Raw genomic sequence first — 16,064 nt, forward strand, 5'->3', positions numbered from 1 at the left:
TTCCAGCTGCTCTGCAGCCTGGGTGACATTTGGTGTAGTCAGTATTTTCAATTTTAGCCACTCTAATAAGCATGTAGTGGTATCTCACTGTGGTTTTACTTTGCAATTCCCTAATGACCAATGATTCAAATCTTTTTTTAAGTGCTTATTTGCCATACGTGTATCTTCTTTAGTAAAGTATCTATTCAAATCTCTTGCTCATTTTTTATTGTCCTGTTTTTCTCATTGTCGGGTTTTGAGTTTTTAAAATATATTTTGAAATAAAGATATATTTAAATATATCTTTGATGAGATACATGCTTTGCAAAGATTTTCTCCCAGTATGTGGCTTGTCTTTTGAAGAGCGGAAAGTTTTAATTCTGATGAAGTCTAGTCTATCAATTTATTCTTTTACAGAGTAGGCTTTTGATGTCATTATCTAAAAAATCTTTACCTAACCCAAGGTCACAAAGATTTAACAATATTTTATAGCTTTTAGCATACATGTCTTTTACTTCGTTTGTCAAATTTGTCCCTAAGTATTTCATATCTTTTGATGCTATTGTGAATGGTATCTTTTAAAGTTTTAATTTCCGATTGTCCATTGCTACTATACAGAAATATAATTGATTTTTTAATGTTGTTCTTGTAACCTGCAATCTTGTTGAACTCACTAATTAGTTTACCACTTCTTTTTGCACGTTCCTTCAGCTTTTCCATGTGGACGATTCTGTTGTCTGCAATTAAGACACTTTTACTTCCTCCTTTTCAATATGGATGCCTTCTACTTCTTTTTGTTGCCTGATAGCACTGCCTAGAACCTTCAGCACAAAGTTGAACAGAAGTGGTGAAAGCAGCCATCCCTGTCTTCTTGATCTTAGAAGTAAACGACTGTCCTTCACCACTTTTCATCCTTATACTTTTAATCTATTTGTGTCATTATCTTTAAAGAGGATTTTTTGCGGAAGCATAAAAAGAATTCATTTTCTTTAAACCCCACCCCAACTTTGTAGCTATTCTATTTATTCCTCCGGAACTTGAGAATCATTTTTTGTCAAGTTCCAAAAAGATTCTGCTGTGATTTTAAATGGAATGGCTTTAATCTTAAAAATTAATTTGGGAAGAAATGGTATCTTAACTATATTTCATCTTTCCATCTGATAACATGGGCCAAGTTTTCTGTGCCTCAGGATGAGGTTGTACAGTGTTCTTCATGCAGGTTCTGCACTTCTTGAACGTATTCCCAGACATCTTATGTCTTACACTTGTTTTGTTGTACACAGGGTCGCTATGTGTCAGAACCAACTTGACGGCACCTAATAGCAACAACATACTTGTTTTATGGCTATTATGAATGAGAGTCTTCTTCTTTTTTTTTTTTTTTTTTAATAATTACGCTCTCTAGCCAGTTAGCGTTGGTATTTACAGAAGCTATGAATTTTTTACTCATCCAGTCACACTAATAAGCTCTCATTTTCCCACTGATTCTCTTGGGTTGTGCAAACATATACGAATATCCGAATGCCATCATTTTCCCTCTTTACTTGCAATAGGTGTATTTTGTATTTTTGAACCATTTCTTTATGCACTGGCTAGAATTTTCAGAACAATGCTAAAAAACAGGTCATAGCAAGTACCCTGGTTTAACAGGACTACCTTCTATATGATGTTAAAGTTGTTTTTCATAGCTTTTAATTTAATGATTAGATTTTTCATCATTCCACTGTTATAAGGTCTCAGTTCCTTCTTCTTCACTGTTTGCATTAGTTGCATACATGCTACTTTCTTTTGAATCTTGAACGTGAATGAAAGAAATATCAGGGTTCTCCCCCCCCCCACCATTTATAATCTATTTCAGAAAAAGCAATCTACATGGATTGTTCTTCAGAGTTGTCCCCTTCCTTTCAACTGAGATTTATTTTTTACAAATTCTATTCAACTACTTTTCTTTGTTTTGTTTATCCTTACAGCAGGAGGTCTATTCTTGCTTAGTGCTGGTTTAGCCCACGAACTTCAACCTCAGCATTACTGACACACTAACAGACGATTCTTTGTTGTGGGGGTTGTCCCATGCAATGCAGGATGTTTAGCAGCATCCCTGGCCTCTACCCACTAGATGCCAGTAGCAGCTCTCCCCTCAGTGTGACACTAAAAATATCTTCAGACATTGCCAAGATGTTCCCTTGGAGGGCAAAAGCGCTTCTGGTTAGAAACCACTGATTTAAAGCAGATGATATGGGTTCCAGCAGAGAAATGTGCCATGTGAGGAGTCTACACTGAAAGTTTTAAGCAGTGAGGTATTTTAGAAAGAGCTACTGTGGGGAGGCTATGGCTAGGCAGATATGACTGATTTCTCCTACTCTAAATGGCCCTAGATTCTGTGTTTATGGGCTATTGTTTCTGTTCTGTCTGCATTTAACTCTGCTAAGGTCCATAAGAAAGACTACGGGGATCTTCTTCAAGTAGGAATGGAGGACAGAATCAATTCTGTTAGGAGGCAGAATATACAATATTAGTGAATGATGATGTTCAATAGACAGGTGGGTGAGAAAAGCCCAGGAAGAAGGTCAGGTTTGGGACTGTGCTGACTGGGGTGGTGGAGGTACTGGTTGTGGATAGAGGGAACACAGGAAGAAAACCAGGGAAGCCTTCCTCCCAGGAAGATTGCCAGTGGAAAAACTGATTTTAAGAAGTCAGATACACCACTCCAAAGAATGAAGGAACAAAAAAAAAGAAAAGAAATTAATGTAAAACCTCAATTAAAAAAACAGAAAAAAGTTGGAAATGTTTGTTAGATGGCAGTTCAGGAGAAACTGTGGTGTTCCATCACCAGCAACTGCTACTCTAGGGCTACATTTTAAAAAACCCACACAAACCCAAATTTGGATTTACTTATTTTTTTAAATCACTTCATAACCTTTTACTTTTGCTTCTAATCAAGTATTTAAAATATAAAATAAAGCCAAATACATACTTTTTCTGCTTTTTTGTCAGAAATGTCTTGCTTTTCCAGAACGGCCATGCTCTCCTTCAGGTTCTTCACAATGTCTGCTGGAGATTTGTGAGACTTTCCAAACGGGAACGGCATGACGGCAAGCAGCAGAGGCCTCCGCTGCGCTCTGCCTGCTTTACCTGGGAACACAGCACAAGGCTTTGTGAGAACAAAGGAGGGGAGTGTCAAGAGACATACTTTCTAAATCCTAAGGGGGCAGGGGGGACAGTGTTTGAGAAAGTCACTTTTCATGACTTTCAAAATCAGTGGGAACTGGGAATTCCATCAACAGATGCCAGAAATGATCATAGAAGGTATCTCAGAATTATAGAACACTTTGTATTTTTCAAAATATTTTATTTTTTCATCTCTTACCCTACCCATCCAAGTGAGGAAGAGGCGGAGATGAAAGGTGCTGATGATGAAGGTGACAGCAGCTACCGCTTACAGGACAACCACTATTGCCAGGCTTGATGCTAAGTGCTTTAATTCATCATCTCATGGAATCTTTTCAAACAACTCCCTGAGGGGCACGATTCCTCCCACTTACAGGTGAGGCTTAGAGAGGAACTGGCTCAAGGTACTAAGTGGTAAAACAAGCTCAGGTCTGCCTCCCAAAGTGTCCTTCATCATCACACATACCACCAAGTGACAGACATCTCTATGTTACAGCTGAGGAAACCACAACAGTTAGGTAAGGAACTCAGCCACTCAGCACCAGCAACGAGCCTACTATCGAGTCTCTCCAGATGCCCTTTTCCAGTGTGCATGCTGCTCCTTCCAAGCACCCAGTGGGCCGCACCGACTAGGATCACACTTCTTGCACACCCCTCCTGCTGTTCTGTCAGCGGCAGGGTCTCAGGGCTGGAGAGAACATGGAATGGAACCTTGGACAAATCTCCCAGCAGATCCTCAACTCCCTTATGTAACAGTTCCAACACGGACTCTTTCTGCCTGGTTGAGGCCATCTCTTATGAAAGAACTCACTGGATAAAACCCTAGGGATAATTAACTTCTAGAAGTTCTTAATTTTTTGTGGATATCAGAAAACAACATTTCAACCACATAAACCAGAATATTACAACATTCAAAATGGGGACATGCAACTATTCCAAGAAGCCACCATGAAAAAACAAAGTTAAGAAGACAAACAATGGAAGTGATTTGAGAGTGTGTCAGAAATTACAAAGGAAACAGTTTCTTTTGCTAAATAACATAAAAGAAGTTATACTCATAGGCACCACACAGTCACACATAAGAGGCCAGAAGCTAACACTGCTGAGAGGAACCTTACAGCTCACTTAGATCAGCAGCTTTCAAACTGAGTTCCAACCTCGTCCCAAAGTGGGTTTAATATACCTTGACTCTACTTTGATTTTTTTTCCCACGTAAACATAGAAATATCTTCACTGCATAATATCGTAACACTTTCTTTGAACTCTGCCCAAGATTTCATTCGAAGAAAGAATTGGAAAGTTTTCCCCCTATGGTTTGAGATACAGTGACCTAGTCATCTGTTTACAAAGAGAAACACTTGGGGGAAAGAGCGCGCTAATGTTCCGGCTACAGTTACTTTAGAATCAGGTACGTCCTTTCTCAACCTGTTCTGATGTGAGCTGTTCTGACCAATCTCTAACCCCAAATATCACCTACCTGTTTCACCTTCTGTCAGCTTGTAAATCCTTTTTTGGTCAAATTAAAATCACATTTTCATTAACCAAAGGGAAACAGCCTAATACATGACCTCAACCATGGCTTCTCAAAATTCTAAATATATTTTTTATGACAAGCTTGGATCAGTTATAGGGGAGTTACTCTCAAGTGGCTGTTAACATTATTTCTCTGATTACCTGGCTGGGTGGGTACAAATCCTCGTCCATTCTTTTCTATTACCTTTTTTGGGGGAGGAGCATGCAGGCTGCTGCTCCATAAACACACAGAGTCTCACTCACAACAAGTCCTCTGAAAATACCATCTTTGCTATTTGTTCTCTACACATACTAGCAATGATGCTATATGTCAATGCTGGGTGGAGGGTGGGAATTTTTAATGGCACTTTGCAGAAGTACTACGGTCCTATGCAATGGAGATACTTTCAGTTCTGGCTCAAAAGTAGAAAAGTGGCTTTTTGAGGAAAGGGGGTTAAAAGTCCTACCACACACCAAATGCTGGTCACAGCTGAAAGAGTACTGCTCCAAAGAGGACACATATATAGGATGTTTCACTTAGAGAAAGCGGAGTTATGGCACAATCATTCCTCTTCATTATCATACCAGGCAGCCAACATTTTGTAGAACATATAAACTAATATGACTGTACTTTGAGGAAATACATAGCAGTTAGTAACAAGTACCCAAAGCAAGAAATGGACATTCCTGAGCAGGATTCAAGGAGCCCTGGTGGCGCAGTGGTTAAAGTGATTAACTGCTAACTGAAAGGTTGGCAGTTCAAAACCACCAGCTGCTCCATGGAAGAAAGATGTGGTAGTCTGCTTCCGTGGAGATTTATAGCCTTGAAAACCCTAAGGGGTCGCTATGAGTCAGAAACAACTCAATGGCAGTGAGTGGGAGCAGGATTCAAGTCACATTGTTGAAGTTATTCATGACACACTCAGGACACACATTTATATTCTCTCTGTGTTGGTCAGTTTCTCTCTCTCTTTCACACACAGTTAAATTATAATTAATTAAAAGTATATACTTCTTAAAGTCTGAATGCAGTAATTCTCAACAAATCTTTTTACTTCCTTCACTAAGTCCTCAGATTTATCAACTCTTAACACAATACTACTGTCAAGATTTCGGTGTCCAAAGTGAGCAAAAACAAGGAAATAACACCCCTTAAAACTTCTGCACTAGAGAATCTCTATTTCTTATACCTAGCTTTGCTATGTATAAGCTTAAATATCTTATACTAATGTTATATGCCATTCAGTGACCTAAATAATTAATTGAAAATGTTATAGAAAAGATTAAAATTCATGAATGGCTTCCTCAGTGATGAACAGGCAGGTAGGCAATACAGGTGCCTAGAACATGGCTAAAAGGTTAAGAAAAGTAATGTTTTAAGAAATAAAGTTCTTAAATGGCTAATGTTTTGTTATATGTATCTTACCACACAAAAAATAAAGCTCTTAACAAACTTGTTAGATAAATATGCATAGAGCTACTAAGTATTCCGTTACTGAATCTACAATGAATATAATAAAGAAAACCAAAGCAGCCATTGAGCCACAAGAAGTAATGTGGTGAAATCATAGACGTGTTATTTACATTTAAAGTTCACTAAAGATGTGGAGAAAGAGATCAAAAGAATCAGCCAAAAACAGTTGAAAGGTGTTACCTCTGGGCAGCAGGAAAAGGGTGGGGGACTGGTATTTTTCCTTACAAGTCATTTTGTTAACTATGTGACTCCTTCAATTATACACATGTGCAACTTCTTCTTTTTTTTTTTTACAGAGACATATGTTCACATATTGGTGATTTTCTCTGTGGTCCCAGAATATGCCAACTCCAGTCAACCCTCGTTATCTGCAGATTCCGTATTTGTGCATTTGCCTACTAGCTAAAACTTATTTATAACCCCCAAATATCAGAGAGCTTTCACAGTCATTTGAGGAGACGTGCAAAGCCATGAAACACACGAGTCGCCCTGTGTGCAGGTTCCAGCTGAGGTGGAGTAAGCAGCGCTCTGCCTTGTTTCAGCTCTCATACGGTAAACAAATGTCTTTTCGCGATCTATTTAGTGCCGCATTTTTTTTGCATTTTTCTTGGCGATTTTGCTGTTTAAAATGGTCCTCAGGGTAGTGCTGAAGTGCTGTTCCTAAATGCAAAAAGTCTGTGATGTGCCTTATGGAGAAAATACACCCTGTTAGATAAGCTTCGTTCAGGCACAAGTTATAGCCCAGCTGGCAGTGAGTTCAACGTTAATGAATCTTACAGAAAAAGGAAAAGGAAACTTGTCGATCTGTATGGGAGGCCGCTCCAAAAGTGCTAACGTAACATCTATAGTGCATGATGAGGCTATATAAAAGATGGTAAAGTGGCTAAATTTGTGGATTCATGAGATGAAGACTGATTTAGAAAAGTGTAGTGGACAGCAATGTTGTGAGACAGAAAGCCAAAGACATTTACCGTCCCATTACCCAGGGTTGGGAAAACGTTAAGCCCTTCTTCGCTACGGTTTTATTATAAAGAAATACTGCGTATTTTTAAGAAATGTATATTAAACAAGGTGTCTTTAAACAGAAACACACATAAAACAAGGTTATATGTTGACTGACTGACAAAAATGTTGTGTCCAGAGGCTTGTAGGAACCTAACCCTATGTTTCTGCTAGCAGCAATGACTGGGTATTCACTAATTCAGTGTTCACAGCAACTTCACGAACGTAACTACTTCAAATAATGAGAATCAGCTGTACTTCTAAGTCAGAGTACCATATTTGTAAATATGGTAAAATCATAACAATTTTTTAATCTAAATGGTGGGTATCTGGGTTTTCATTGTTACTCAATCTTTCTGTATTTAAAAAATGTTCTTAATATTGTTTTGAAACTGCTTAAACTGTGTTTTGGACTTAATTTGAGTTCATGAAGGAAATGAACAGAAATTTATATTGTTACTGAAAAATTCATTTAGTTTTCAAACACAACTAATTTCCTCCTGTCCCTTCAAACAACGGGCTCATAATAAACCCCAGCAGGGTTGCCTGGGCTTAGCCAAAAGGTATTACCTAATGCAATTGGGACAAAGTGACTCACTGTTAGGACTCTGAAGGGGGACTGTGGAAATCCACCCCGACATGTCTCAAACTGGAGTACGCTTGCTTCTGAAGGTAATCAGTGGCATATGTTTGAATGCCAAGGATAAACAAAGAAGCACTGGAGGGGAAATTTAGCTTGAAAATTTGCGGGGGAGGGAGTAACTTAACATATCCCTTTTATACTAGAAATATTTATGGAAATGCATGCTAAATCTGCATGAAAAGAATTTTCATTTAGCATTGCTCACCCCTAAGCTTTCATGCGTGGCTCTCCCCTAGTTGTGTTTCTGTCTTTCCAAATGCCCTTTCCTCTTGAGTTTGATTCAATGACTCATCTCACGCCAATGGTGATGTCCTTCAAGGTTCTACCCTTAGCTGTCTCCTTATGCTATAGCCTCTCTGGGTGATCTCATCTATCCATAGTTTCAACAACCTGATAATTCTGAAATCTATCTCCCACCCTAATCTATCTGCTTCTCCCGACAGACGTCCTCCAGGCAGTTCAACTCTCATCCCCAAGTAAATGTTAATTTTTTTTCTATGTTCCCCTTTACAGTAAATGGATCCATTGCTTACCCAACACAAAAACGGTAAATGGATCCATTGCTCACCCAATACCATATCAGACCCTTAACTCTTCCATATATAATCAGTTCTCAATTTTAGTCAATTCTATTTTCTAAATTTCTCTATCCACTCAGATATCAACTGTAACCCCTCATCATTCTCCATCTAGGGTAGTGGCTGTCAATGGGGCCAATATCACCACTAGGGGATGTTCTGGAAAATTTGGTTGTTACAATAACTGGGACATTTACCGACCATCGATTGAAATCATAAAAAAAAAAACACAATGCCTTTTTTTTTGTGCTGTTGTTCATATAAGCATACCTTCTGCTAGCTTCTATATCCTTGAGGGGGGAGGAGGGTCCAGAATAATGAACCTTTATGAGTCTTTTTATCCACTTCTGCATCTTAAGTCCATCAATGAAAGTTAAACTTTTAGCTCTAGAAAATGGTTACATTGTTCATCATGCAAAAATCAAACATTAAAGGACTATATAACATAGAAAGTGAAAATTACCTGCAAAGTCTATAGAGACAGCCATAATTAACAGTTTGGTATATATTCTCCTTTTTATTTCTTGCTCTATATTTGTAATCTTTTGCATGGGGACTATGTCTATTCTCTGAAACAGATGGGGACCAGATGATACCAGAAATTGTTACCTCCATCTTACAAAGCACAAAGACTTCAAATCACTGCTGTTATGTTAGTAATCCTCCACCCCAATAAGGTGCTGGAGAACATCCAGAACACCACTGAGGGAAAAAGGCCTAATGTCATGCTGTCCTTCTTAGGCAATCTGACTGCTGTCTGGCTTGTGCAACACACTCCTAATGCTAACTTTACCTCACTTATGTATTGAAAAATACTGAAAACTAGTAAACTGGTTCTATAAGCCAGTCATTAGATCACTCATTTATTCAAATACTAATTGTGCACTAACCATGTAGACATAAACTTAAGGTACCAAGAACGACTGCTCTCAAGAAGACAACATTCTGGTGTGTGTGGACGCAGCCTTATGTGTTTGGAGACAATAGTGAAAAGCTGCTGAATGACAATACACTCCTAGACAGCTGAATTCATAAGACTCTACATTAACATACGTGTCAGACCTAACTCAAGACCTCGACAGCCAAGTGCAAAAACAAAACCACCACAAAAAAACCCTCGCATCGTGTAAGATTGTTGCTTACAAAAACTGTTATGGCACTTAATTAAGCAGTCATGGAAAGTGTGAAATGGAGTACATGCACGAACCCATGTTAGAACTGGTTCTAAGATCTAATCCCTTGCTTCCAGGGTTAATGTTACTTAATTCAAACAATTACTGAATGTCTACAACATACCAGACTGACATTGTACTAGGTGCTAGACTATCCATACAGTAGTGCAAGTCAGTTATATAATGCATAGCAATTAATTACATGGACTTTAAAGATAGTCTGGGTTCAACACTGACTTTACCATGCATTATCTAACAGCGTTTCTAAGCCCCCTTTCTTCATCTATAAAGTGGAAAAACAACAGTTACTGCTTAAATGTGTTTAAAGTGCTTAGCACAGCATCTGCATTGGTAAAATCTGAATAAACAGTCGTTAGGTGCCATCAAATCAGTTCTGACTTACAGTGACCCTATAGGACAGAGAACTGCCCAACTGGGTTTCTAAGGAGTGGCTGGTGGTCTTGACCACTACACCGCCAGCACTCTGAATAAACAGTAGTAGGGAATAAATTTTTTTGGTCTCTAAAATCTGATTCATGATTACTATTTCCAGAGTCAAAATGAGTAGATAAGGCACCTATACTGACCGCATAGCATGCCCACATCTCCTCTACAGTGAAAACATGTTAGATATGAAGCTTCATGTACAGTATAATCCTATGTGTGATCTATATACAGGTTGTCCCCAGGTTAGGAACATCCGACTTACTGACAACTTGCACTCAAGAACGGACTGCCATAAAGCCTATTATATTAAAAATCTGAGTTAAATACAATGGTTTGCCATAATGAATGCATGTACTACTTTGTGACGCTCATGAAAACACTGCATGGTTTGGAAGTGTTTAAGTGTTTTATATAAGCATAGAAAGGTAAAATACATACTATATACTAAGACAAACATTTGACAAACTGACGCTAAACAAGAACCCTATGTACCTGTTCCGACTTACCTACAAATTTCACTTAAAGACAGACTTAAGAAGGGATCTCAGTGGTAACCCAGGGACGGCCTGTACACCAAAAAACCGCCACAGGAGTCAACCTGAAAAGGCTCCCACATGCCTACGATAGTTCAAGGTAGGTATAAAAAAAGCACACTATATTGATATGCAAATACATTAAACCATGAATAGTCATGTAATACTGAAAAAATTTTCATGGTCACCTTTGAAGACCGCAAGGACAACAACTCAATACTCCAAAAATTGATGAATATAAGAATGACACATTTATCCTGCCTTTTCTAGACAGCCTGCATTTCAGAGTAACCAAATAGTTGATATGGGGAAGTTCTTTATAGAAGATTCATAGCTAATAAATGTAGAAGAAAAAAAAAAGAAGTGATCATTTTGTAATCCTTGATGAAATAATGGATCTAGGCAACAACTGCCAATGGCCATTAAAACTATTATGCGAAAAGTTGATGGGGAACTTCACAGAGGACAGATTAGGCTGACAACACCAAACACACTGGTCTATCACTAAAAATAGGACAACTGGACATCAATGTGTCTCATGATGTGATGCAACAGGAAGAACAAAGCATCACCTATAAAATAATGCTTTCGACTCCCCCCCCAAGCCCCCCCCCAAAAAACCTGAACTAATCAAGCTTCTAATCTAATTACCAGTCTACAGGAAACACAGGGGATGGAGAAACAAGTTAAACAACATCACAAGGAAACAGTAAGTCAAATGTAGAACATGGGACACTTGACAAGACAAATACTGGGTTTCTCCAACAAATCAAATGGCAGGAGAGAGGGGGGGAAAGGGCAGCATTAAATAATAAAAAGACTCATGAGACAGTTAAATACAATGCATGGACCTTCCCTGGACCCTGACTCAAATAAACTGGCTGTGGAAAAGACACACGGGCAATCAGGAGTACACTGGACACCGTGATTAAGGAATTACTGCTAATTTTTTAGGTGATATAACGGAATATAGCAGATATGTAAAAAATCATCCTCATCAGTTAGACATACATGCTAAAGCAAAAGTGAAATGACAGGATGTCTGCGATTTGCTTTAAATTACTCCAGCAAATTCTCAAAACAAACAAACAAATAAAAAGAGCCAACAGAAATGACTGACGCATAAATAACCAGGAGTAAACTAGAAAGTTTTAGTTTGAAACTCAGCCAGAATGGGGTTAGGGGCCAGAACCTAGACGGTGCTGGAGAGTAAATGAGCAGAAAATCTAGGACACAGCTTATCTATTGATACGTATAAAGCTGGACCCATACTTGGCTGAGCAACTCTAACCTACCTACTCCTATAGTGTTTGCGCCATGAATATAAAAATGGTAAAATTCTGACTAGAAGTGTGATAGATTTGTGTAATTAACCAAGACGGAATACTGAAAGGGTTGATCTGTGTTGTCTAGGATTCAAGGCTAGTCTCCTGACTCCGAATTCTACTTTTTTGTACTATTTGTCTTCTCATACAGACAGATCAAATAAAATATTACTTGATTAAAAATATATGATGACTATACTAAAAGTATACAACAGAAACATATGATTTAATTATCACAGTAACCACAGATAAAAGCTTGCTGAATGACTTTTTAAAAAATACTGATTTTTTGAGAAACTATTTTGTTCTGTAAGCCTTCATCTTAAGTGAGAGTAACAGCACAATTGGAAGAGCGTAGTCAATGTCACTGAACTGTGTATGTAGAAATTTTTGAAATGGTGTATCTTTGGCTATGTGTATTTTCACCAAAAAAAAAAAAAAGGTTGAGAATTTAGAGGGTTAACATGTTGTGGGGTTGTTAACCAGTGTCATACAACAACATGTGTACTACTGTTTCATGAGAAACTATTTGTTCTGTAAGCCTTCACCTGAAGTACAATAAAATATAAAAAAAAAAAAAAAAATACTGATTTTTTTATTCTAATCAAATAGGAAACCCTGGTCGCGTAGTGGTTAAGTGCTACAGCTGCTAACCAAAGGGCTGGCAGTTCAAATCCACCAGGCGCTCCTTGGAAACTCTATGGGGCAGTTCTACTCTGTCCAACAGGGTCGCTATGAGTCAGAATCGACTCGATGGCAAGGGGTATGCGTTTTATTCAAATAGGCAAAAGAAAACTTCTAAGGCTATTACGAGTTAAATAAATATGTAAAAAGTACCTCTGAATGCCCTCCTTCCCCTCCAAAAAAAAAAAAATCTGGCCAAGAAATAAATCTGTAATCCTCAGCCTACACCTCTGCTTTATCTGATTTTTGAGAAGATTTTTATTGCTCATAGCTGACAGCCTGTCTTAGTTGTCTAGTGTTGCCATAACAGAAATATCACAAGTGAGTGGCTTTAACAAACAGAAATTTATTCTCTCAGTTTACGAAGCTAGAAGTCTGAATTCAGGACACCGGCTCTAGAGGAAGGCATGTCCTGCCTTCTCTGGGGGAAGGTCCTTATCTCTTTTCAGCTTCTATTCCTAGGTTCCTTGGTGATCAGGTGACATGTATCTTACCCTCTATTTGTGCTTGCTTTCTTAATCTGCTCTTTAATATCTCAAAAGAGATTGACTTAAAACATACCCTACACTAATACTGCCTCAGTAACACAATAAAGAAAACTCACTCCCAAATGGGATTACAACCTCAAGTATAAACCAAAAAACCAAACCCTCTGCCATCGAGTCAATTTCAACTCATAGGGACCCTATAATGGGACAGAGCAGAACTGCCCCACACGGTTTCCAAGGAGCAGCTGGTTGATTTGAACTGCCAAGCTTTTGGTTAGCAGCCGAGCTCTTAACCCCTGTGCCACCAGGATTTACAACACATATTTTGGGGGACACAGCTCAATCCATAATACAACCCAAACTCCTTTTCTATTAAATCTCAGAAATGTACTGCTTAGCACTGCATAGACAACTAGGTTAGGAATGCTGTACATCGTACTTTCCAATCCCAACCAAGTCTCCTCAACACATGCATGTGTCTGGGTGACCATGGGCCTCTCCATTCACTCACCCTTGGAGGGAATTCTGTCTGAACTAAAACAAAGTTCCTTTAGGCAGATGCCTACATTCTTTTCAGATGTTTTTTAAAAACATTATTCATGATCCTAAAGCTAATGTATTTACTATGCATGTTATATGGCTCATTAATTCCACTTTTGTAATCTGAAGTATTAAATAATTCTTTTATTTTTTATTGTACTTTAGGTGAATATTAAATAATTCTTAAACTAATCTATCTTTAATAGTATTCCCATAAGTTTTATTTTCAGAAAAAAATTATATTCTAAATTAATAACTTTTGTTCTGAACAAATTACAGAATGAGTGCCTAATGAAATGGGTCTAGTAAACAGACTATTAATAATTTCATTTTGTGTTCCTCTAAAAAGGTTTCTATTAATCCTTGGAAGTTTCTTTTACACTAAACATGGGGGACGTCAAACTACAAATGTGAAATACACTCTAATGGTAAAGTTCTTTTTTAAAAAAAATTTTATTAACTTTTTTTGTTGTTCTTGAGAATATACACAGCAAAACATACGCCAATTCAACCAATTCCACATGTGCAATTCAGTGACATTGATTACATTCTTCAAGTTGTGCAACCATTCTCATCCTCCTTTTCTGAGGTGTTCCTCCCCCATTAACATAAACTCATTGCTACCTAAGGTTCCCATCTAATCTTTTGAGTTGCTGTTGTCAATTTGATCCCATATACACAGTTAAAAGAGCAAAATGCTCAAGGCAGATTATTTTTTACTAGTTAAACTATTGTTTGGTTTTAAGAAGACTTCAGGGGAAGTCAAATTCATTCTTTATTCAAACAACGAAGTTAAGAGATACCTGCTTATAGCAAAGAGAAGACTTTGCTTTAGTAGCTGATTTTTAGAGAAAAACATTTTACAAGGATTTTTAAAAGCACCAGCTCTTGTAAAAGGCTAGGTGTTAATTTTACAAACAGGAACCTCATGTTAAACCTTCAAATACTTATTGAGAGCATCACACTACTAGTGTTAAATTTTACTGTGGTAATTTCAGTGTACCATGCAGTCATTATGGATTTCAAAGACTAAAGTTATAATAACTAAGTACAATAGAATATTCCAAGCTGCCTTAAATCCTTTCTGGAACCAGGTGGGGCATGTACAAACATCCACTTAAACAGTTCTAGAATTCACTTAAAGATACAGTTGGAATGAATTTAACCAAAGTGAACATAGCTAAGTAACTCTTAGGAGTTAAGAGTATATCCTATATCAGAGCTCTGTGACTTTATTTTTTTTAGTTCTAATAGCCTTAAAAAATTTTTATACACGTATATACGTGTGTGTGTGTGTGTGTGTGTGTGTGTGTGTGTGTGTGTGTATACATATACATATATATATGGAGCCCTAGTGGCACAGTGGTTGTGTTCGGCTGCTAACCAAATCCACCAGCTGCTCCTTGGAAACCATATATATATATATACACACACATATATACATATATATACATACACACACACACACACACACACACACACACACACACACAGAGCAAACCAAAACCCATTGCTGTCGAGTTGATTCTGACTCATAGAGAACCTATAGGACAGTGCAGAACTGCCCCACAGGGTTTCCAAGGAGCAGCTGGTGGATCTGGATTTGAACTGCTGACCCTTTGGTTAACCGCCAAGCTGTTATATATATATATATATATATATATAATGTGTATTAACTCAATTTGACTTCTGCAGAAAAAAGTTGCTCTCAATATTTTTGATCCAGTTAACTAACAGTAGCGCCTCCAGTTTTAAATGTCTTCTGTTGTTTAAAAGAAAAGGTAGTTTTCTAAGGACTGAAAAAAGCTGCCATCGATGGGAGGTACTCTTCTAAATGCCTTTTTTTTTAGTTGTGAACTAAATGAATACCAAGTTCTAAACCGGTTCTAATAATATTAGAAAACAAAGTATAGAGTTCAAAAAATTAAGGTCTGCGTCCTTATGTTTCAATTTTCTGTGCTGATGTAGCTTGGCAAAGCTTGCAAAATTTTGTATCAATAATTCCACATAAAAATACCTCTAATACTGTCTTTTAAATTCATCACAAAAGTATACACACTTTATTCATAGTTCAAATTTCTAGAGCAACACAGCTCTTTTCGGTGTTGGTCCAACAATTTTCTGAGTCAGCTCGGGGACAACCCAACAATTCTCCAAAGGACAGTCTGTTGTGTAACTATTTCTGCAAAGACTCAGGCTTTTGGTCTTATATCTCGATTCTACTCTATAAGCATGCCCTTCTGTGCAGGACCTACGCTGTCTTAAGGTGCCAGCCCGGTTGTCCCTGGAGTTCATATAATGTGAGTGAGGAAAAAGAAACTGCAATCCCCTATCTTTCCCTCTACTAGTCAGACCGATCTGACCCAGCACAGTCACTGTACTTGTGTCAGTTTCCTCATCTTAATAAAAGCGAAGGACATGATCCCTGACCTGCCATTATGGAAAGCTATCTCTTCATAAGGAATGACTAAACAAAGGGCTGCACTGGCCACAAAAGATCACACAATGTTCTGCACAGT

At 37.9% G+C, this 16,064-nt stretch overlaps 1 protein-coding gene across 3 annotated transcripts in view; it reads right to left on the reverse strand.

Annotated features, from left to right (window-relative positions):
• The window catches only part of CAB39 (calcium binding protein 39), an 84,157-nt gene that overhangs the window by 40,376 nt on the left and 27,717 nt on the right, over nt 1-16,064 (reverse strand). For all 3 annotated transcript variants that reach the window (XM_023724494.1, XM_023724495.1, XM_023724493.1), the window contains one exon: nt 2,954-3,111. In XM_023724494.1, the coding sequence (XP_023580262.1) occupies nt 2,954-3,067 (114 nt within the window). In that variant the 5' untranslated portion in view covers nt 3,068-3,111. Of the gene's footprint in view, nt 1-2,953; nt 3,112-16,064 lie in introns of those variants that run through there.

Source organism: Trichechus manatus, unplaced genomic scaffold, assembly GCF_000243295.1.
Source record: "Trichechus manatus latirostris isolate Lorelei unplaced genomic scaffold, TriManLat1.0 scaffold00249, whole genome shotgun sequence".
NCBI classification, from domain to species: domain Eukaryota; kingdom Metazoa; phylum Chordata; class Mammalia; order Sirenia; family Trichechidae; genus Trichechus; species Trichechus manatus.